The 24,307-nt window shown below is 43.7% G+C and overlaps 1 protein-coding gene across 3 annotated transcripts; it reads left to right on the plus strand.

The window, feature by feature from the left end:
• Window positions 1–14,595: 14,595 nt before the first annotated feature.
• Window positions 14,596–24,175, plus strand: LOC127302963 (CASP-like protein 5A1). Of its 3 annotated transcripts, none has more exons than XM_051333699.2 (3): window positions 14,596–15,094; window positions 15,828–15,960; window positions 16,072–16,656. In XM_051333699.2, exons 1-3 carry the CDS (start codon window positions 14,787–14,789, stop codon window positions 16,273–16,275), a joined length of 645 nt encoding a protein of 214 aa, XP_051189659.1. In that variant the 5' UTR covers window positions 14,596–14,786; the 3' UTR covers window positions 16,276–16,656. The 3 variants fall into 3 exon arrangements, with proteins under 3 accessions (XP_051189659.1, XP_071676612.1, XP_051189658.1); XM_071820511.1 differs by lacking the exons at window positions 15,828–15,960; window positions 16,072–16,656 and adding exons at window positions 23,374–23,506; window positions 23,615–24,175 and having other exon boundaries at window positions 14,611–15,094; XM_051333698.2 differs by lacking the exons at window positions 14,596–15,094; window positions 15,828–15,960; window positions 16,072–16,656 and adding exons at window positions 20,497–21,034; window positions 23,374–23,506; window positions 23,615–24,175.
• Window positions 24,176–24,307: the final 132 nt, after the last annotated feature.

The raw sequence follows: 24,307 nt of genomic DNA on the forward strand, positions 1-24,307 counted from the left end.
CGTCTTTGGTTCATCGTGGCCTTCTGGGGCCTGTCTCTGGAGATGGGTCGTTACACTGTCAGGGCTGTAGGTTAGGCAAACAGATTCAGCTTCCCTATCCTACTAGTGTGTCTGTCTCCCAGCGACCGTTCGATTTAGTCCATTCAGATGTTTGGGGTCCGGCTCCCTTCGCTTCGAAAGGGGGCCATCGATACTATATCTTATTCATTGATGATTTTTCACGGTACACCTGGGTGTTTTTCATGCGCTCTCGCAGTGAGGTGCTCTCTATTTATCAGCGTTTTGCGGCCATGGTCCGCACTCAGTATTCCTCACCCATTCGTGTGTTCCGTGCTGATTCTGCTGGTGAGTATATCTCCCAGCACCTTCGTGGTGTCCTTGCTAAGGAGGGCACCCTCGCTCAGTTTTCTTGTCCCGGCGCGCATGCTCAAAATGGCGTCGCCGAGCGCAAGCATCGTCATCTTCTTGAGACCACTCGTGCTATGATGATTACTTCTTCTCTTCCGCCACATTTCTGGGCTGAGGCTGTCGCTACATCGGCCCACCTCATTAACATTCAGCCTTCCGCTGCTCTACAGGGTGGCATTCCTCTCGAGCGTCTCTCTGGTGTTTCTCCAGACTACTCGACTCTCCGTTCATTTGGTTGCATTTGCTATGTTCTTCTCCCTCCTCGCGAACGCACCAAACTGACCGCTCAGTCTGTTGAGTGTGTTTTTCTCGGATACAGTGATGAGCATAAGGGCTATCGCTGTTGGGACCCTGTTGGTCGTCGGATGCGCATCTCTCGTGACGTCACGTTTGATGAGACGCATCCCTTCTATCCTCGTCCCACCTCGAGTACTTACCCGGTGGATGATATCTCTTTTCTTCTTTTTCCGGATGCACCCCCTGCTGTCCCTCCTCCTCTCCCTCCTACTTCTGATGCGCCCCCTTCGGCGCCATCCTCTCGTTCGTCTAGTCCACCTAGCACTCCTCGTTCTCCGGCTTCGGATCCTTCCGATGATGTCCCTTCTTCTTCTTCTGATGAGTTGTCTTCTCCCGATGAGCTTCCTCCATCACGGCCTGTTCGTCAGCGTCGTGCTCCAGTTCGTTATTCTCCTAGTCAGTATGGTCTCTCTGTTGTTTCCGAACCGACTTCTTATCGGGATGCCGAGCGTCATCCTGAATGGCAGCTTGCCATGGCTGAGGAGATCGCTGCGCTTGAGTGCACTGGCACTTGGGATCTTGTTTCTCCCCCTTCTGGTGTTCGTCCTATCACGTGTAAGTGGGTCTATAAAATTAAGACTCGCTCTGATGGATCTCTTGAGCGCTATAAAGCGCGTCTTGTGGCTCGTGGTTTTCAGCAGGAGCACGGCCGTGACTATGATGAGACTTTTGCCCCTGTGGCTCATATGACTACTGTGCGTACCCTTCTTGCTGTTGCTTCTGTTCGCCGCTGGTCTGTCTCCCAGCTTGATGTTCAGAATGCTTTTCTTAATGGTGAGTTGAGCGAGGAGGTTTACATGCAGCCTCCTCCTGGGTATTCTGTTCCCGATGGGATGGTTTGTCGTCTTCGACGTTCTCTCTATGGTCTCAAACAGGCCCCTCGTGCCTGGTTTGAGCGCTTCGCCTCTGTGGTGACTGCTGCTGGTTTCTCTCCTAGTCTTCATGATCCAGCACTCTTTGTTCACACTTCTCCTCGTGGACGTACTCTTCTTCTTCTCTATGTTGATGATATGATCATTACTGGTGATGATCATGAGTATATTGCCTTTGTTAAGGCTCGTCTTCGCGATCAGTTTCTAATGACTGATCTTGGTCCTCTTCGCTATTTTCTTGGCATTGAGATTTCCTCTACTTCTGATGGCTTTTTTATCTCTCAGGAAAAGTACATTCAGGATCTTCTTGCTCGTGCTGCTCTTGGGGATGAGCGCACGGTTGATACTCCTATGGAGCTTAATGTTAAGCTTCGTCCTACTGACGGTGATCCTCTTCCTGATCCTACCCGTTATCGCCATCTTGTTGGGAGTCTTGTTTATCTTGCTGTCACTCGTCCTGATATTTCTTATCCTGTTCATATTCTGAGTCAGTTTGTCTCAGCTCCTACCACTGTTCACTATAGTCATCTCCTTCGTGTTCTTTGTTATCTTCGTGGCACGATCACTCGTCGCCTTTTCTTTCCTCGTACCAGCTCTCTCCAGCTCCAGTGCTACTCGAATGCTACGTGGGCGAGTGATCCTACGGATCGTCGTTCCCTTTCTGCTTACTGTGTGTTTCTTGGTGGTTCGCTTGTTGCTTGGAAGACGAAGAAACAGGTAGCAGTTTCCCGTTCGAGTGTTGAGGCTGAGTTGCGGGCTATGGCTTTGTTGATTGCTGAGGTGACCTGGTTACGGTGGTTGCTTGCAGATTTTGGGGTCTCTGTTATGACACCCACTCCGCTTTTGTCTGACAGTACATGTGCTATCAGTATTGCACGTGATCCGGTCAAGCATGAGCTGACCAAGCATATTGGTGTTGATGCCTTTTACACACGTGCTCAGGTGCAGGATGATGTTGTTGCGGTTCATTATGTGCCTTCAGATTTGCAGTTGGCGGATTTCTTTACGAAGGCACAGACTCGAGCGCAGCATGATTTCTTACTCTCTAAACTCAGTGTTGTGGATCCACCATGAGTTTGAGGGGGGTGTTAGATGTATATATTTGTATATTGTAGTTTCCCCAGATGTTAGGGGGCTTCCTGCATATTTGCACCTGTACATGTACTATATATTGTGGCCTTTGGCCCCCTGATAATACAACACGCATATTGCTCTAACAGTTTGTACTCACAATATCATGTCCTATCTTTTTTTTTTGTCAGAATAATGTGTACTATGGCAATATGGTTGGCGAGTAGTGCTATTCAATTATTTCATTATGTAGCATCACACTTCACACGGTAGATGGTGAATAATTTGGTGAGCCGCTCACACCATGTCCATATACAACGAGAACGAGCACCATTTTGATTGTAGATCTCAAGAAAAATGACAAATGTTTGTCATAAGAACATAACAACCCTTATTTCATGAGAAGCGGTATGCGAGCTATAGGCTTGGGAGGTATCAGGAATTTAGTTGAACCATTGCCATCACAAAGAAGATATGCCGGATATTTCATATTCCATATGTTCGATGCAAATCGATCAATTTGTCGATGATATCGAAAGATGCTACACAAATGATGGAGCTGGCTCCTCTAACTTTGCTCTTACCATCAGGACCTGACATAGCCTCTGCTAGTACTAGTTTCTGTTGTTGCTCAGTTTTGGAGGGGAAATGCAATGTGCATTTGCTCAGTTTACCGCCAAAATGCTCTTTCTCATTCCCCTTCTCACGGTTCCTTCCATCTCACGGGCATCCATTAGAACAACCAGCTCCAAAATGAAGCTGCAGATTACTGCCAAACATACACACCAGTGGAAGCAAAGCACTGCAAATCGATCACATAAGGGACATGCAGCAGTACCGAGCTGGGAGCTGTGGATTAATTTCTAATTGAGAACTAGTCAAATGCAGATTTCTTTTAGACGAAAATCAGATGCACGTTCAAACAAGTGGACAATCAGTCACTTAGTTGCGATGGAGCACATGGAGAGATCGAGTATTGGATTAGAGCACGCTCCACTTTTTACTAATATTTAAGAACTAAAAAACGTGTTTTATGTTTTTCATTGGTTTCCATGGATCATTTCTCGGAAAAGACACCGAGATGTGTAAAGCGTATAGGTGGAATTTCTGGACCAATAATGCAGATATGAGTACATAAGAGCCCAATACCTACCTAGTAGCAAGCGCTCAGTGCAAAGTCCTCTAATTTCTCACGTCAAATATACATGTGTAATCGCACTTAAATCTGGTGTAATTTTCTCTTAATATGAATTGTTTAATTTTCATGCCAGAAACCGTATGGCTTAAATCTAGGAACGGAGGGAGTACTACTTGCGTAAATCTCTTATAAAAATAAATCATAACTTGTAATCATGCATTAAAGGTATAGTTAGAGCTAAATAGAGCATAAATGATAAGAAAAAAAGTATATGTTTATGTAGTGAAAAAATATTGCCTTTTAGACTTATCACCGGCTGCCCCATCTACGCCCGAGGTAGGACCTGTTCTACCTTCTAGGCCAGCGCCTAGCTCTTCGTGGCGTCGCATGACGATTTTCTCAGGGGCAGCTCTTTGCCTGCCAGCTGCACACCGAGGTTTGGCCAACCTCTAGCCCGACCGAGTTGGGCTCTCCCAGACGGGCGTTTGGGTCTTTTCTCCGGGCTGAACTGTGGGACACGTCCTAGCTGCTGAGAGTCGTCGTCTACCTCGAGACCGCCATTCGGTGAGTGCTATTTAGGTGGGTGGTGCTATACATCGACCGGATCAGTGGATACTGGATGCCGCACATACCCGATGGTAAGTTTCGGGCTGGCCCAGCGTTTTTTTTTTCCTATTTTGAATTTTCGCTTCTTTATATAGTTTCTTTTGTATTTTTTGTGTTTTTTAAATTTGAACATTTTTTAATTATGAACTTTCTGAAACTTGGATTGTTTAAAATTTGAATATTTTTCGAGTATGAACATATCCAAATTTTCATGATTTTTAAAATTTGAACAAAACAATTTCTACAATTTCTTGTGTTTTTAAAATTTGAACATTTTTTAAATTCTGAACTTTTTTCAAACCTATTTTTTTTAAAATTTGAACAAAAAATATATTTTTACAACAACTAACATTTTTAGAAGAATGTGAAACATTTACAAATTTGAACATTTTTAGAAGAACGTGAAACATTTTCAAATTTTGAAATTTTTTGATTCTTTTAAAAAATTGAACATGAAAACATTTTTTTTTGGAAAAACGATAAAACCGAACAAACACGTAAAAACCGAAAAAACGAACCGGAAATGTCTAAACTGGGCAATAAAATATGGACAGGCCCATAGAACGATGGGGGTGTGCGGTACCTGGTCAGTGTCGACCTGGTCGGTATATAGGGATCACCTATTTAAGTTTCTCAAAAAGATTACCTAGCGCTCCTCCTCTTGTAGAATTATTTTTATAATTCTTTTTAAATTTTGAAATAGTTTTTTGGTGGCAGGAGCATATACATTCAAGATCAAAAGTTTTGGGAAGTAATCAAGGAGAACCTAATGACGCTATTTGCTCCGTTGCATAAAGGGGATTTGTCTCTGTTTAAACTGAATTATGGCATCATTACTTTACTTCCTAAAAAGGAAAACGCAGTTCAGCTTCAGCAATATAGGCCTATTTGTTTGGTTAACGTAAGATTCAAAGTGTTTACTGAAGTCGGTATTAATCACGTCACGGAGATTGCTTCGACAGTGATTAGACCCACCCAAACAGCTTTTATGCCGGATAGACATATTTTGGAGGAGGTTGTTATATTGCATGAAACTATTCATGAGTTGCACTCTAAGAAACTGGATGGAGTTTTATTTAAAATAGATTTCGAAAAGGCTTATGACAAGGTTAAATGTTCCTTCGTACAACAAGCGTTGCGCATGAAAGGTTTTGCGCCAGAATGATGTCGTTTCATTAAATACTTTGTCTACGATGGTAGCGTCGCGGTCTAGGTAAATAATGATATTGGACACTATTTCCAAACTAGGAAGGGCCTAAGGTAGGGCGACCCTCTCTCCCCATCCTTTTTAACATTGTTGTAGATATGTTGGCTATCTTAATCGAGCGTGCTAAGACGGATGGTCAAGTTGGAAGTCTTATCCCTCATCTTGTTGAAGGAGGTATTTCAATTCTACAGTATGCGGATGATACGATTTCTTTTCATGGAGCATGATCTGCAAAAGCCGTTAAATATGAAATTGATTTTGTGTATCTTTGAGCAATTGTCGGGCTTGAAAATTAACTTTCACAAGAATGAATTATTTTGTTTCGGAAAAGCTAAGGAAGAGGAGCAGCAATATAAACATATTTTTGGGTGTGGGGCTGGTTTGTTGCCGTTTAGGTATCTTGGAGTCCCCATTCACTACAAAACTCTTAGAAATTCATATTGGTGTCCAGTAGAAACTAGATTTGTAGGTAAGTTGGGATGTTGGAAAGGAAAACTCTTATCCTATGGGGATAGACTTATCTTGATCAATTCTATTTTGACAAGTTTACCAATGTTTATGTTATCTTTCCTAGAAATTCCAAAATGGGTATTCAAAAGACTTGATTTCTATCGGTCGAGATTCTTTTGGCAGGGGGCGAAGAAAAACGAAAATATAGATTAACGAAGTGGAACGTCATCTGTAGGCCGAAAGACCAAGGGGTCCTTGGCATTTAGGTTTTAGAATTAAAAAATAAATGTCTTCTAAGTAAATGGCTTTTCAAATTATTGAATGAGGAAGGGATGTGGCAGGAGCTACTGCATAATAAATACCTATCTCAAAAGACTCTCTCTGAAGTTTAGGCTAAACCATCTGATTCACCTTTTTGGAAGGGACTAATGCATGTGAAAGATTATTTATTTGCTCGAGGTCACTTTAATTTGGGTGATGGTTCGGCTATTAGATTCTGGGAGGATGTTTGGGTAGGTGGATACTACTTTAGCGCAGTAGTACTAATCTTTATATCACATTGTGCAACATAGAAATGTCTTGGTTGCGGATGTGTTATCTCATGCACCTCTGAACATTCGATTTAGAAGAGTGTTAAATGGGAACAAATGGATGACCTGGCTGCATCTATGTAGACGCCTAATGGCAATTAATCTTGGTGATGAACCAGATAAATTTGTTTGGAATCTTACAACCTCAGAAATATTCATTGTTAAGTCTATGTATGGAGACTTGATGAATGACCACACTCCTTTTTCGAGGAAATATCTATGGAAGCTAAAAATCCCACTCAAGATAATTTTTTATGTGGTATTGATACGTCTCCGACGTATCGATAATTTCTTATGTTCCATGCCACATTATTGATGATATCTACATGTTTTATGCACACTTTATGTCATATTTGTGCATTTTCTGGAACTAACCTATTAACAAGATGCCGAAGTGCCAGTTGCTGTTTTCTGCTGTTTTTGGTTTCAGAAATCCTAGTAAAGAAATATTCTCGGAATCGGACGAAATCAACGCCGAAGATCTTAGAATCCCCGGAAGCATCCAGAACACACGAGAGAGGCCAGAGGGGGGCCACAGGCCCACCAAACCATAGGCCGGTGCGGCCTAGGGGTGGCCCGCGCCCCCCTATAGTGTCGTCGCCTCGTTGACCTCCTGACGCCGCCTCTTCGCCTATTTAAGCCCCCTCGAACTAAAACCTCGAGTCGGAAAAGCCACGGTACGAGAAACCTTCCAGAGCCGCCGCCATCGCGAAGCCAAGATCTGGGGGACAGGAGTCTCTGTTCCGGCATGCCGCCGGGACGGGGAAGTGCCCCCGGAAGGCTCCTCCATCGACACCACCGCCATCTCCATCAACGCTGTTGTCTCCCATGAGGAGGGAGTAGTTCTCCATCGAGGCTCGGGGCTGTACCGGTAGCTATGTGGTTCATCTCTCTCCTATGTACTTCAATACAATAATCTCATGAGCTGCCTTACATGATTGAGATTCATATGATGATGCTTGTAATCTAGATGTCGTTATGCTAGTCAAGTGAATTTTACTTATGTGATCTCCGGAGACTCCTTGTCCCACGTGTGTAAAGGTGACAGTGTGTGCACCGTGTGGGTCTCTTAGGCTATATTTCACAGAATACTTATTCACTGTTATGAATGGCATAGTGAAGTGCTTATTTATATCTCTTTATGATTGCAATGTGTTTTGTATCACAATTTATCTATGTGCTACTCTAGCAATGTTATTAAAGTAGTTTTATTCCTCCTGCACGGTGTAATGGTGACAGTGTGTGCATCCGTGTTAGTACTTGGCGTATGCTATGATTATGATCTCTTGTAGATTATGAAGTTAACTATTGCTATGATAGAATTGATGTGTATTATTCCTCCTACATAGCGTAAAGGTGACAGTGTGCATACTATGTTAGTACTTGGTTTAGTCGTATTGATCTTTCATGCACTCTAAGGTTATTTAAATATGAACATTGAATTGTGGAGCTTGTTAACTCCGGCATTGAGGGTTCGTGTAATCCTACGCAATGGTGTTCATCATCCAACAAGAGTGTAAAGTATGCATTTATCTATTCTGTTATGTGATCAAAGTTGAGAGTGTCCACTAGTGAAAGTCTAATCCCTAGGCCTTGTTCCTAAATATCGCTATCATTTGCTTGTTTCTTGTTTCTTTGCGTTACTACTGCTGCGTTACTGCTGCTTGTTTACTGTCCTGGGCAAAGCACTTTTCTGGTGCCGTTGCCACTGCTCATATATATTTATACCACCTGTATTTCACTATCTCTTCGCCGAACTAGTACACCTATTAGGTGTGTTGAGGACACAAGAGACTTCTTGCTTTGTGGTTGCAGGGTTGCATGAGAGGGATATCTTTGACCTCTTCCTCCCTGAGTTCGATAAACCTTGGGTGATCCACTTAAGGGAAAACTTGCTGCTGTTCTACAAACCTCTGCTCTTGGAGGCCCAACACTGTCTACAGGAAAAGGAGGGGGTCGTAGAAATCAAGCTATTTTCTGGCGCCGTTGCCGGGGAGGAAAGGTAAAAGGCACTCATACTTCGGTTCCAGGTAGTACTTTTCTGGCGCCATTGTGTTTGTGCTCGAAGCTATTTCCTTTAGATCCTGCAATTGCAACTTTTTGTTTCTTGTTTACACTAGTTAGGCATAATGGAAAACAACAAAAATATGAGAGATCTTTATGAACTTTGTCTTGAATTAGGACATGATGTGTTTGAAGAGAGAATTAAAAAACCCATGGAACTTTATATGCACACTAATGGGAATGTTATTAATATGAATGCTTTGAACACTATTGTTGCTAATGCTATGAAAAATTCTAAGCTTGGGGAAGCTGGTTTTGATGAGCTTGATCTTTTTAGTCCCCCAAGAATTGAGGAGAAAATTTACTTTGATGATACTTTGCCTCCTATTTATGATGATTATAATGATAGTAGTCTTTTGTTACCACCTGTTATGGAGGATGAATTTGATTATGATTACAATATGCCTCCTATATTTGATGATGAGAATAATAATGATAGCTACTTTGTTGAATTTGCTCCCACTAGTACTAATAAAATTGATTATGCTTATGTGGAGAGTAATAATTTTATGCATGAGACTCATGATAAGAATGCTTTATGTGATGGTTATATTGTTGAGTTTTCTCATGACACTACTGAAAGTTATTATGAGAGAGGAAAATATGGTGGTAGAAATTTTCATGTTACTAAAACACCTCTCTATATGCTTAAAATCTTGAAGTTGAGCTTGTCTAGTTTTTCTATGCTTGTTGCATTATGTTTCTTGAATTTGTTTATTTACAAGATTCCTTTGCATAGGAAGCATGTTAGACTTAAATGTGTTTTGAATTTGCCTCTTGATGCTCTCTTTTGCTTCAACTACTATTTCTTGCGAGTGCATCATTAAAACTGCTGAGCTCATCTTAATGGCTATAAAGAAAGAACTTCTTGGGAGATAACTCATGTGTTATTTTGCTACAGTACTTTGTTTTATATTTGTGTCTTGGAAGTTGTTTACTACTGTAGCAACCTCTCCTTATCTTAGTTTAGTGTTTTGTTGTGCCAAGTAAAGTCGTTGATAGTAAAGTTCATACTAGATTTGGATTACTGCGCAGAAACAGATTTCTTTGCTGTCACGAATCTGGGCAAAATTCTCTGTAGGTAACTCAGAAAATTATGCCAATTTATGTGAGTAATCCTCAGATATGTACACAACTTTCATTCAATTTGAGCAAGTCTGGTGCCCCAATAAAATTCGTCAATACGAACTGTTCTGTTTTTGACAGATTCTGCCTTTTATTTCGCATTGCCAGTTTTGTCATGTTCGATGGATATTTCGATTCCATTGACTTTCAGTAGCTTTGTGCAATGTCCAGAAGTGTTAAGAATGATTATGTCACCTCTGAACATGTATATTTTGATTGTGCACTAACCCTCTAATGAGTTGTTCTAAGTTTGGTGTGGAGGAAGTTTTCAAGGGTCAAGAGAGGAGGATGATATACTACGATCAAGAAGAGAGAAAAGTCTAAGCTTGGGGATGCCCCGGTGGTTCATCCCTGCATATTTCAAGAAGACTCAAACATCTAAGCTTGGGGATGGCCAAGGCATCCCCTTCTTCATCGACAACATTATCAGGTTCCTCCCCTGAAACTATATTTTTATTCGGTCACATCTTATGTACTTTGCTTGGAGCGTCTGTGTGCTTTTGTTTTTTGTTTTTGTTTGAATAAATGTTTGTGTGGGAGAGAGACACGCTCCGCTGTTGCATATGGACAAGTATGTCCTTAGGTTCTACTCATAGTATTCATGGCGAAGTTTCTTCTTCGTTAAATTGTTATATGGTTGGAATTAGAAAATGATACATGTAGTAATTGCTATAATGTCTTGGGTAATGTGATACTTGGCAATTGTTGTGCTCATGTTTAAGCTCTTGCATCATATACTTTGCACCTATTAATGAAAAAATACATAGAGCATGCTAAAATTTGGTTTGCATATTTGGTCTCTCTAAAGTCTAGATAATTTCTAGTATTGAGTTTGAACAACAAGGAAGACGGTGTAGAGTCTTATAATGTTTTCAATATGTCTTTTATGTGAGTTTTGCTGCACCGCTTCATCCTTGTGTTTGTTTCAAATAGCCTTGCTAGCCTAAACCTTGTATCGAGAGGGATTACTTCTCATGCATCCAAAATACTTGAGCCAACCACTATGCCATTTGTGTCCACCATACCTACCTACTATACGGTATTTCTCCGCCATTCCAAAGTAAATTGCTTGAGTGCTACCTTTAAATTTCTATCCTCTACCTTTGCAATATATAGCTCATGGGACAAATAGCCTAAAAACTATTGTGGTATTGAATATGTACTTATGCACTTTATCTCTTATTAAGTTGCTCGTTGTGCGATAACCATGTTCCTGGGGACGCCATCAACTACTCTTTGTTGAATATCATGTGAGTTGCTATGCATGTTCGTCTTGTCTGAAGTAAGAGCGATCTACCACCATATGGTTAGAGCATGCATATTGTTAGAGAAGAACATTGGGCCGCTAACTAAAGCCATGATCCATGGTGGAAGTTTCAGTTTTGGACAAATATCCTCAATCTCATATGAGAAAATTAATTGTTGGTACATGCTTATGCATTAAAGAGGAGTCCATTATCTGTTGTCTATGTTGTCCCGGTATGGATGTCTAAGTTGAGAATAATCAAAAGCGAGAAATCCAATGCGAGCTTTCTCCTTAGACCTTTGTACAGGCGGCATAGAGGTATCCCTTTGTGACACTTGGTTAAAACATGTGCATTGCGATAATCCCGGTAATCCAAGCTAATTAGGACAAGGTGCGGGCACTATTAGTATACTATGCATGAGGCTTGCAACTTGTAAGATATAATTTACATGACACATATGCTTTATTACTACCGTTGACAAAATTGTTTCTTGTTTTCAAAACCAAAGCTCTAGCACAAATATAGCAATCGATGCTTTCCTCTTTGAAGGACCATTCTTTTACTTTTATGTTGAGTCAGTTCACCTATTTCTCTCCACCTCAAGAAGCAAACACTTGTGTGAACTGTGCATTGATGACTACATACTTGCATATTGCATTTGTTATATTACTCTATGTTGACAATATCCATGAGATATACATGTTACAAGTTGAAAGCAACCGCTGAAACTTAATCTTCCTATGTGTTGCTTCAATGCTTTTACTTTGAATTATTGCTTTATGAGTTAACTCTTATGCAAGACTTATTGATGCTTGTATTTAAGTAATATTCATGAAAAGTCTTTGCTATATGATTCACTTGTTTACTCATGTCATATACATTGTTTTGATCGCTGCATTCACTACATATGCTTTACAAATAGTATGATCAAGGTTATGATGGCATGTCACTCCAGAAATTATCTTTGTTTATCGTTTACCTGCTCGGGACGAGCAGGAACTAAGCTTGGGGATGCTGATACGTCTCCGACGTATCGATAATTTCTTATGTTCCATGCCACATTATTGATGATATCTACATGTTTTATGCACACTTTATGTCATATTTGTGCATTTTCTGGAACTAACCTATTAACAAGATGCCGAAGTGCCGATTCTTTGTTTCTGCTGTTTTTGGTTTCAGAAATCCTAGTAAAGAAATATTCTCGGAATCGGACGAAATCAACGCCGAAGATCTTAGAATCCCCGGAAGCATCCAGAACACACGAGAGAGGCCAGAGGGGAGCCACAGGCCCACCAAACCATAGGCCGGCGCGGCCTAGGGGTGGCCCGCGCCCCCCTATAGTGTCGTCGCCTCGTTGACCTCCTGACGCCGCCTCTTCGCCTATTTAAGCCCCCTCGACCTAAAACCTCGAGACGGAAAAGCCACGGTACGAGAAACCTTCCAGAGCCGCCGCCATCGCGAAGCCAAGATCTGGGGGACAGGAGTCTCTGTTCCGGCACGCCGCCGGGACGGGGAAGTGCCCCCGGAAGGCTCCTCCATCGACACCACCGCCATCTCCATCAACGCTGCTGTCTCCCATGAGGAGGGAGTAGTTCTCCATCGAGGCTCGGGGCTGTACCGGTAGCTATGTGGTTCATCTCTCTCCTATGTACTTCAATACAATAATCTCATGAGCTGTCTTACATGATTGAGATTCATATGATGATGCTTGTAATCTAGATGTCGTTATGCTAGTCAAGTGAATTTTACTTATGTGATCTCCGGAGACTCCTTGTCCCACGTGTGTAAAGGTGACAGTGTGTGCACCGTGTGGGTCTCTTAGGCTATATTTCACAGAATACTTATTCACTGTTATGAATGGCATAGTGAAGTGCTTATTTATATCTCTTTATGATTGCAATGTGTTTTGTATCACAATTTATCTATGTGCTACTCTAGCAATGTTATTAAAGTAGTTTTATTCCTCCTGCACGGTGTAATGGTGACAGTGTGTGCATCCGTGTTAGTACTTGGCGTATGCTATGATTATGATCTCTTGTAGATTATGAAATTAACTATTGCTTTGATAGAATTGATGTGTATTATTCCTCCTACATAGCGTGAAGGTGACAGTGTGCATGCTATGTTAGTACTTGGTTTAGTCGTATTGATCTTTCATGCACTCTAAGGTTATTTAAATATGAACATTGAATTGTGGAGCTTGTTAACTCCGGCATTGAGGGTTCGTGTAATCCTACGCAATGGTGTTCATCATCCAACAAGAGTGTAAAGTATGCATTTATCTATTCTGTTATGTGATCAAAGTTGAGAGTGTCCACTAGTGAAAGTCTAATCCCTAGGCCTTGTTCCTAAATACTGCTATCGCTGCTTGTTTACTGTTTTACTGCGTTACTATTGCTGCGTTACTGCTGCTTGTTTACTGTCCTGGGCAAAGCATTTTTCTGGTGCCGTTGCCACTGCTCATATATATTTATACCACCTGTATTTCACTATCTCTTCGCCGAACTAGTACACCTATTAGGTGTGTTGGGGACACAAGAGACTTCTTGCTTTGTGGTTGCAGGGTTGCATGAGAGGGATATCTTTGACCTCTTCCTCCCTGAGTTCGATAAACCTTGGGTGATCCACTTAAGGGAAAATTTGCTGCTGTTCTACAAACCTCTGCTCTTGGAGGCCCAACACTGTCTACAGGAAAAGGAGGGGGGCATAGACATCAGGTATCTAAATAACAAAGTGTTGTTAACCAAATATAATCTTGCAAAGAGAAATTGGAAAGGGTGTATGAAGTGTTGTTTTTGTGGTGCACAAGAATCAATTGAACACCTATTTTTAGCTTGTCCTTTTGCAAAATTACCGTGGCGCGTGATTTATTTCGCATTTGATCTCCCGTCTCCGACTAAAATTACTAATATGTTTGACAATTGGTTGAATGAAGTTGACAAAAAAGCAAAAGATCGTATACGCATTGTTGTGTGGGCCTTGCACTGGTCAATTTGGAGGTGCCGAAATAATGTTGTGTTTAACAAATCATCTTCTTTCAATATTTTGCAGGTTATTCATATGGTGGTCCACTGGGTGCAGCTCTGGGCCTTGCTCCTACCTCAGGACCAGCGGGATATTATGAATACTGGATGCAACCATCTCCAGACGGTTGCTTAGAATATCTTGTGCTAGGCTCGATGGTGTCATACTAGTCGACTACATGATGCTTAGTTGGCTTTGTTTTGGGCCTTTGGTGTTTCGCGGGTTGATTTATGTATCGACTATGAGCGATTCGTGACTTTTGTATTAATCACTATTGTGTTTGAGACTTATTAATAAAAGTTGTGTGCAACACACGATGCAGAGGCCGAGGTGTTATCCCCTTTTCAAAAAAAACATTCAAGATCAAAAGTGAATTTCTACGGTGCTCCTACCTAGAAGAAAGACGCATAGAGTGTGTGAATGTACAACGTGGAGGAAATTTCGTCGCAAGACAGGTACGAACCACTGAGTTCCAGTTTCAGGCAAGTGCGCGTGGAGACGGACGCGCTTTTGCCAAAAATGGAAGAAGGCCACTCTCACTCACTGAGGACTGAAGTAGAAGACGAAGCTCGGACAGAAATGGCGGCTCCTCCTCTCCCCTGATAAAACCCCTGGCCCTGGCCGGCTCCTCCACCGCGTCTCGAAGCCGCACGTCCGATCCGAGGAGGGGCGGAGGAAGGAACGATGATGCCGCGGCTGCCGTTCAGCCATCCGCTGGTGCACCCGGACCCCGCTCCGGTTCCGGTTCCGGTTCCGGCGCCGGCGCCGCCCGCTCCCGCTCCGGCTGCGGCTCCCGCTCCCGCTCCAGCTGCGGCTCCGCAGGCCCCGGCGCAGGGGCAGGGCAACGCGGGCCCGAACGCGCCGCCTGGGGTGCTGATGCACGGCCTACACGGGGGCGCTCTCGTGGCCCGCCTCGCGCAGGCGCTCCTCGCCGCCGCCGCCGTCGCCGCCATGGTCTCCGCCAGCGACTTCGCCTCCCTCACCGCCTTCCGGTTCGTCCCCGCTCAACATTTTCTCCCTGCTACGGCGCCGTACCAGTACAGTCTAATCCCTCGATTGATAGGATCAGAACGGTCCTGAATCAGTAGTATTCCGGCTAGCAGAATTTTGATCCAACCAACCTACATGTGAGGTGTGGTTTCAGGGATTTCGTTGCCTCTTGCCTGGGTTGCCTGGGTTGATGGCCCGATTCTGCAGAGCCCCTCTGCTCTGTAAAGATAGAGATGTGGAATAAGTTCTCAGCAGAAACTACCATTGGGCCCTCTCTAAATTCTCGCTAGACACATTGTTGATATTTAATCTGCAAAGAGAAACTATTACTACTACATTACGCCTTCTGGATTAATTTGGCATCATGATTCATGATGTCACTCTCAGAGTCCCAGTTGTCTTCTTTGGAATGATACAGCAGTGTTAGACGGAGTCTTGTTTGCTGATCATGACCCTTCTCATGTGAAAACCAAAAATTTGGTTAACATTCCGGTTGTGAATGCGTACATGTTGTCTTTGAGGAAAACATTCTTTTTGAAGAATCTAGTGCTGGGATAGCATTGGTACCTACACTAAACAAGTGCTACTTCTGAGTAGTTCTGAAACCAGTAGCGTGTCTTATTTTCTGTCATGCAGTTAGATAGCATTTTTTACCTCTAAGATGCTGTCTCTACAATTCAGAGTACCTAACTGATTTCGTTCTGTCGATCACCTCGATGTTCTTCTTTTGGCCAGCTACCTCGTGGCAGCGGAAGCTCTGCAATGCCTGTGGAGCCTCGCCCTGTCCATTCTCTACTGCTACGCGCTTCTCGTCGGGCGTTCCTACCGAAGTCCCCGAGCCATCGCCATACTCTGCGCCGGGGACTGGGTGAGCCATGTTTTCTCATCTCAGGCACCTTCTGATCTAAAAAAGACAGCCAACTGCCGTTCCTTGTTGTGGACTCGCTCACCTTTTTTACCTTGATGTTGCTCTCTGCAGATCACAGGAGTACTGACCTTCACTGCTGCGTGCGCGTCGGCAGGCATCACCACCTTCGTCAACGATGACGTGGAAGCTTGCTTTGAGAACCACTGCCCAAGCTTCATGGCTGCGACCGCCTTGGCTTTCTTGACATGGTTTACAGTTGCACCGTGCTGTGTCCTCAACCTTGGCTCGGTGATCCATAAATTGCAAAGACCCTAGTTTACAAAACAAGAATCGGGGTTGGCTTGTGCAGCACAAATTACATGGCGTGGCACAGATAATTACACTAGGACCGAGAAGCAACGGATGGTGCGTATACCTTCTTATATACTAGAACCGAGTGGTGATGTCGGAGCCATATATGGTGGTAGAGGTCATACATTTTGTTGGTATAAGTTTTCCGGTATTGTCAGACTGATGGCTACATATGTATAGAGGCTTTTATAACTGAACATGTATGCCAGGTTTTATGTACTGTCAGTCAAAGTAGGAAAATGACCCCTCTCTCTCCGTTGTGTTCATGAGCTGTAGCACAGTGTCAACAACTGCCGAAATCATGTGTTCAGCATGAATTTAATGTCTGAAACAGTTCTCTTGGTATGTTGCTGGTGAAATCTTAGGTGAAAATTTTACCATAGGTATCATGTAGAGGGTATTGATAAAACATCCTTGATTTCTAGTTAGTTGTGGCGTGATGGAAGCCTAGAGTCTTTCATTGACTCAATATATGAGATGTATATCCTATTTCGAAATGATATATTATTCTACTAATGAGTTGTTTCATAGCAGTTCCATCTATTTATCATGATTTATTAACACCAGATTGGCCCGTTCCGCCATAGGTTAGTAACCCCTTCTCAGTTGAGTATAGGATTCGACAATTGCTGAGTTCACAATGGTCCTGAATTAGTGAGTTTAAATAATTAGCCACATTTCCTTAATCTCAGTCTGGATCCGCGTGGCAAAAATGATGATACTACAAAAATGGGATCTTTGCTTTCAAATTTTTTTATTACTAACTCTTGCGCTGGAAAGCACACAATCCTTGTTTATTGGAAAGTCTTCTTTGTAGTGAATAAAGAACTGTCCAGTAAAACTAAAAAAAATTGGTGTGAAGGATGTTTACAAGTTCTAGCACAGAAAGAGTCACACGTTTTTTTAGAGTATTTGCCAAGTTCTATATTTTGTCCATATCCTACGGTTATGATTGAAACATACCCATAATTTTGTAAGCATAAATATATATATTTTTTAGCTGCATGCCGAGGTGATAAACTGCTGACATGGTAAATGTGCTACATCTCCTTTTACTTGCTTGTTCAAAATATGATATGCTCCTAAAAAGGAAATAAATGCTCTTCTTCAGTTAGAACCAAGGACCAGGAAGCGATTTTGAAGAGCTTATACTTTTGATTATGTGGAGTTCAATATTTATCAGAATAGTAGACATATATTATTTTTATTGTGTTGTGAGATTCATAATTTTATTAGCAGAGAAGGTAATGTGTAGTGAAGAATTATGGTGGATCTTTGTGCAAATGATGTCATGTATATATACGGATAAATTTGTAAAGGATAAAGCCGTCCAAGAGGAGTGAACAGACTCATATCTTGGTAAATATTGATGAAACTATTACTCCCTCCGATTCATATTAGTTGAATTTAATATAGATGTATCTAGAACTAAAATGTATCAAGATACATCCATATTAGAGTCAATTAATATGAACCGTATTAATTTCTCTATTCTGTATGGTAAGTGTTAAATGTGTGCTTATATATAGTTCTCTTGGGAACATGAACTGCACTTGTGTACCTTTTGTACCTGGGACTGGGAGAGACGTAATCTTCAATAGAGAGCTTTCAAGTTGTTTACCTACTATTCAAGTGATCTTTGTTGTTAATTTCAATCGCTACCAGTGTGAAAATTTATACAGTTTGTTCTTTTTTGCACATCTGGGATGGCCTCTACGGGAGCGAGGATGGCGACAGGACTAAGAATAGTGCTGATCAAATCTTGCAGCTGGCAAAAAATAAAAAAAAATCTTGCAGCTGGCATCTGCTCTTCATTCCGATGCGGCAACGGCTGAAGCAACTCCTACAGCAAGGGCGGGATTGCTGATGAGTACAAACAGCGGGGTTTGCTTGCAGCCCTAGATATTTTTGGTTGTCGTTGTTTTCGTGATCTTGTAATATGTGTAGTTATTATATTAGGTTTTTTTTTTTTTTTTGAACAGGGGGTCGGTCCCGAAGGACCGAGAAGCTAGTATTCATTCACAGCGGTGGAGTTACAATAAACAAAAGGGACTGTAGAAAATAAAGAAATTACAATCAAGTCCCTACATTTTGCACAGACGACCCTATATGTAAAACTTGAAAAGCAATCGGGTCCAGCTCCCTTCTCCACCGTGACCACGCATCGCAACACGGCCAAGCACCCCGTCACCGGGGACGCTAGCACTTGGGACAGAGCACCGGGAGCATGCCGAGTTGGGAGCAGAGGGGCCTCCTAGTTGGCTTAGTAGCCTGGAGGTTGGACAAAGCCTTCATCTGCCGGTCGGAAGAAACGGTGGCCGGCGACAGATGTTGGGAGGGTCGCCTTTCAACCATCAAAGGCGGCAGCCAAGACAGGGCTACCACAAATGCCTTCCCAAGAGAAGCTTCACTACTCCCCTGTCGCAGAACCAGCACCACACAGCCAAGAACGAAGAACTTGCTTCCTTCAGCATCACCACGAAGAGAGAGAAGCAGCTTCAAACCTTGAACAGCATGGACGAATCCGTAGAGACTACGCGAGCTTATTGTCGGAGACGCCGGAACAGCTCCCAACTGCCGCTCGTAGTACCACCCCACCAGCGCCCAGAGGGAGACCTCCGTCAGCCACCGTCCGCAGCTCGACAGCGGCGGCGACACGCTCCAGAAACACGGCATCTAGCCAGAAAACTGAGAAAAGACTCTCAAACCTACACTACAACTATACAGGGAGGGGTCCCCCACCCACCACAACGCCGGTGACCACCGGAGAGGGGAGGGAGAGGGGCCAGCCGGCCCAGATTTGAAGAAGCTAGAAGAAGGTTACTGTAGCAACCTGAGAGACGGGAGGGGGAGGAAATGAGACTAGTGACATGTATTATATTAGGTTATTTTCTGCAAATGTTGGCTACTTTTGCCTCTCTAGTGTAAGGTAGGTTTTTCCCCCATACCTGCGATGTCGATATCAAGCAGCGGGTTTTCCTACCAACTAGGTTTTCTAAGCGTGTCTTTCTTCCATTCCGTTTCCCTTGTCTGTTGTTTGCGAATCTCACCTTGCATTTCCGTCCCAATTAAGTTCATTCCCGACCTACTCTCTCCCCATCCCGTCTCTCTCGAAGCGTCCCCCAGTTTCGCCACAGTTGAGAGTCGGCTGCTGCCGGCCGGGCCGATCCGATGTCCCTCCTGCCGGAGTTGCTGGCTGGAGATGGAATAGGAGAGGCGCCGGATCTAGGGCTGTAAATAATAGTCTCAGTAGTTGTAGGACTTGTGTGTCTCGGCGGCCTGCCGGTCTTCAGCGTTTTGCTGCTCGTCGGCTTCTTGCCGGGAGGTGGGGACTGAATCCTTTGAGCTGGATTCGGGCCTTGCTAGTGGTGGCTCTTCACGCCGCGGCGCTCCGGTGGTCGGAGCCGGAGGCGACGGGGAGGACCACTGCTGGGACCTCCGTCAATAAAGCTCAAGCTTATGGCGATGTCTTCGGATGCCGGTTCTGCAGCTGGCTACCTTGCTTTCTCTGTCGACGAGGTGCCGAGAGAGGAGATCAAGCTGCTGCTGTAGAAGGCGGATCTGGGAGGTCGAAGGGAAGATGGAGAACTGGCATCGGCAACTGCGTTTGTTCTTCTGCTGCTACGTTGACCTCAATCTGCTGTTGGAGCTTCGGTACCTTCAATCAATTTTCTCCAGCATGCTCTTGGGTGGCTAGGGTGGCACTCCGGCCTCCGTTGGCTTCGCCGGGAATTTCCGACGCCCCCTCTTTCACCAACCTCCGGCGGGAGGCCCTTTCTACCTTGCCCGATGGCAAGGACGCAGCTGGTGATGGTGGCAATTGCATCGCCGCGAGGTCGAAGATTTCTCAAGGACCCGATTGCTTTTCTACGCTTTCTTCTGGGGTCTCTTTTGCAGTCTGGAAGGACAGAGTTGTAATTTTATGTTTCCTTTTAGTCCTTCCTGCAGTATTGTATCATTTTTGTTATATTAATGTCAGCTCTAGGACCTTCGGGTCCCTTCCCCTTGTTCAAAAAAAAAAAAAAAAAAAAAACCTTGCATTTCCGTTATGGTAAGTAATGGAAAAGGGAGAAGTCCCATTTTGGAAAAAATAAAATCAAATTCTACTTGCAACAAAAAACATGGTGTGTGAAAATGTAGCACGTGGAGGAAACTTCCTGGAGGGTGTAGGAACCACATTGCCTGGACGCGCTTTTGCCGAAAATGGAAGAAGGCCACGCTCACTCACTGAGGACTGACGAGAAGAGAAATGGCGGACTCCTGCTCCTGCTCCCTCGCTTCCTCCCGCATTCATCCGCCGCCTGATAAACCCCCTGCCGGGCTCCTCCGCGGCTCCACCGCCACCGCGTCCCGAAACCGCGCACATCCGACGGTGGTGAGTCCAGTCGGTGAGGAAGGGAAAGATGGTGCCGCTGCGGCCGGTGAGCCGTCCGATGGTGCACCCGGACCCGGCTCCGGTGGAGGCGCCCGCTCCCGCTCCGGCTGCTGCTCCGGCTGCGGCTCCCGCTCCGGCTCCCGCTCCGGCTGCGGCTCCGGCTGCGGCTCCGCAGGCCCCGGCGCAGGGACAGGGGGACGCGGGCCCGAACGCCGCGCCGCCTGGGGTGCGGATGCGCGCTCCGATCCGGGGCCGTCTCGTGGTCCGCCTCGTGCAGGCGCTCCTCGCCGCCGCCGCGGTCGCCGCCATGGCCTCCGCCCGCGACTTCGCCTCGCTCACCGCCTTCCGGTGCGTGCTCCCCTTCGATCTCATCTCCCGCCTGCTCACAGTTCCTCTCCAAATAGGGTTTTTTAATAATATACCTCTGAAGTTAGTCTTCAGTTCACGATCTCAGGGATTTCGTTTCGGAGGTTTCCTCTCCTCTCCCTGTTTCAATTCAAATCTTAATTTTGCGTATGCGGATTCATGACTGCATTAGCCAAATTTTGTTGTGGCGAGAATTACGAGCTTCGTTACTTGAAGTTGTCTTATTTAGGATGATGACCCAGCAGTGTTTCTTGCGCGAATTAGAGCTTCATGTTTGCGTGCAAAGTTTCCTAGGCATTCAGCGGAAAAACATTTTCCTTCTTTTCCCTTATTTTTTTTTTCGAAATGGGGTGTACCCCGACCTCTGCATCGGTTGATGCACACAGCCTTTTATTAAAACATTCCAAATTCAAAGTTTACAACTCATGGATCAACGAGGATCGATACACAAATCAACCATCGGAAAAATAAAAAACTACTAAGCAAACTAAGCATCATGTAATCTCTTAACATGCCGCCAAGTAGCCTGGTAGAAAATATCCTGGGCAACCATGCGAAGACGGTTGCATCTAGAAACCATGCATTCCCGCTGATCCTCCGGAAGCAAGAAATGCCAAAGCTGGATCCAGTGGACCATAGTGTGGATAACCTGCAAAAAATTGGTAGAGTCTATTTTGTTAAAAACCATATCATTCCTGCAATTCCAAATTGACCAACATAAAGCCGAAATGCCAATACGAATTCTAGCTTTATCATCTTTGTCAACTCCATTAAGCCAATTTCCAAACATATTTGTTATATTGGATGGAGGTGGAATATTACACGCAGCGAAAAGAACCCGCCAAATAAGTTTAGCAAACGGACAAGAAATAAACAAATGTTCAACTGATTCCTCGGCATCACAGGAAGAACATTTTGTATTTCCATTCCAATTCCTCTTTGCTAAATTATCACGGGTTAACAAAACTTTCTTACTAAGGAACCACATAAAGATTTTTATTTTTAGTGGGATTTTTATTTTCCAAAGATACTTGCAGAGATATCGTGTGTGTCCATTTAACATATCATTATACATCGATTTAACCGTGAATTTCCCTGTGGAGGACCTTCTTTTCCCTGATAAACATTCTGGTAATTGTCAGGATTCAGAACAGTGTGATTGACATGTTTGCCTCCGAGGAAAACATTTGAAAGATCTGCATTCAGTGTTGGGGATAACATATTCTTACTACTGAATACTGCAAGCTACACGGAACGAGCAGTATGCTACTAGTGCATATCTTATTTCTGTGATGATGCAATTTTGTAGTGTTTGCAGTTAGGATCTTCCTTTTAAAACCGAGAGTATCCGGGATTAGATTTCCTTGTGTAGATGAACTTACTGCTATTCGTTTGGCATGCTTGTATCCGCCGCCCGCCGCAGCTTCCAGTTCGCAGTGCAATTAGATGTTGGCATGCTCATGTTCTATGTGAGATGCTATCTCACTTGTCTTCTTTCCATTAAGCAAAGTTTTACTTGATTTTTGTTTGTCTGTCGTAACCGCTTCTATGAAAATTAGGATTTTGATGTTTGCATCCTTGGTTCCTAGGAATTCAACAACAACAAAAAATCTCGTCGTGTATGCCGATAAGTTTGCTTAACATTCTGGTGATTGTCGGAACTCAGCACAGTGTGATTGACATTCTGCCTCTGAGGAAAACATTTGAAGATCTGCATTCAGTGTTGGGGATAATTAGATGGTCTTTCAACTAGGATGTTGCTTTTAAAACCAAGAATGTGGGATTGATTTTCTTCTGTTGATGAACTTGATGTTATTCGTATGACATGCTCATTCGTTTAGGCAATGCAATTTGATGTCGGCATGCTCATGTTCTCCGTGATACTATCTCTTTTGTGTTCTTTGCATACAACAATGATTCACTTGAGTTTTGTTTGTCTATTGTAACCGCTTCTGTGAAATTAGGAGTTTGATGTTTGCATCCTTAGTTCCTAGGCATTCAGCAAAAAAAAAAAAGACTTCTCACTGTGTAGGCTGATAAGTTTGCTTAACATTCTGGCGATTCTCGGAATTCAGAACAGTGTGATTGTAATGGACACTCATATGCATACATGTCTTTGAGGAAAATCTTTAAAGATCTACATTCAGTGTCGGGAATAGCATTTGGAACTACCCGAAACAAGTACTATGCTACTAGTGTATCTTATTTCTGTCATGCCATTAGGCAGTACTTTCACTTGGGATGTTGCTTTTCCAACCCAGATTGCCGGATCGATTTTCCTTATATAGATGTATGAACTTACTTCTTGTTCTTTTGACCAGCTACCTCGTATCAGCAGCAGCCTTGCAATGCCTGTGGAGCCTGGCACTGACCATTCTCTACTTCTACGCGCTCCTCGTCGGCCGTTCCTACCGAAACCCACGAGCCATCGCCATACTCTGCGTCGGGGACTGGGTGAGAGTCATGTTTTCTCAGGCAGACAGGCACCTACCTTGATCAAACGGCCATGTGCCCTTCCTTGTGGACTTGCTCGCCTTCTGACCTGCATGTTGTTCTCTGCAGATCACCGCAGGACTGACCTTCACTGCTGCATGCGCGTCGGCAGGCATCACCACTTTCATCAGCGATGACGTGGAAGCTTGCTATGACAACCACTGCCCAAGCTTTATGTCTGCTACTGCCATGGCTTTCTTGAGCTGGTTCACAGTTGCGCCGTGCTGTCTCCTGAACCTCTTCTCGGTAGTCCACAAATTACAGAGGCTGTAGCCTACAGAACAAAAACATGGGATTGTTTGTGCACCAGATCCTCTTCCATGGCCAACTGGGGCACTGCGTGGCGCGGCTAATTACAGTAGGACCGATAAGCAACTGATGGTGCAAATACCTTCTTATATAGTATATTATTAGTGTTGGCTGGTGGTTGTGACCTGTGGATGAACTAATGGGCTGCTTGTATAGAGCTCAAGGTGGCTGATATGCCACTCTGTTCTCTTTTTTATATCCAGATCTTAGATCCTGAGATTTCTTGTGTATTGCAGTTGTCACTTATGAATGTCGGATTATCAGGCACTCGGTTTATTCTTCTAGATAATATAAAAATGCAAATAGATGCTGATTTCTGTCTGGTCTAGTCTTTTCTCAGGATTTCAATTGCAAACAATTTGACATGGCACTTGCTTGGCTTAACATATTATCCTCAAATTAAACAAACAGAATCAGAAAGTCACACATATTAAATAAAAGACAGAAAGAGAA

Source organism: Lolium perenne, chromosome 5 (assembly GCF_019359855.2).
Source record: "Lolium perenne isolate Kyuss_39 chromosome 5, Kyuss_2.0, whole genome shotgun sequence".
NCBI lineage: Eukaryota > Viridiplantae > Streptophyta > Magnoliopsida > Poales > Poaceae > Lolium > Lolium perenne.

Excerpts from the sequence above, each read along its gene's own strand:
- LOC127302963 (XM_051333698.2), top strand. The coding sequence starts at position 20,715 with ATGGTGCCGCTGCGGCCGGTGAGCCGTCCGATGGTGCACCCGGACCCG. Across the intron at positions 21,035-23,373 it reads GCCTCGCTCACCGCCTTCCG|CTACCTCGTATCAGCAGCAG; the intron begins GTGCGTGCTCCC and ends TCTTTTGACCAG. Across the intron at positions 23,507-23,614 it reads TACTCTGCGTCGGGGACTGG|ATCACCGCAGGACTGACCTT; the intron begins GTGAGAGTCATG and ends TGTTCTCTGCAG.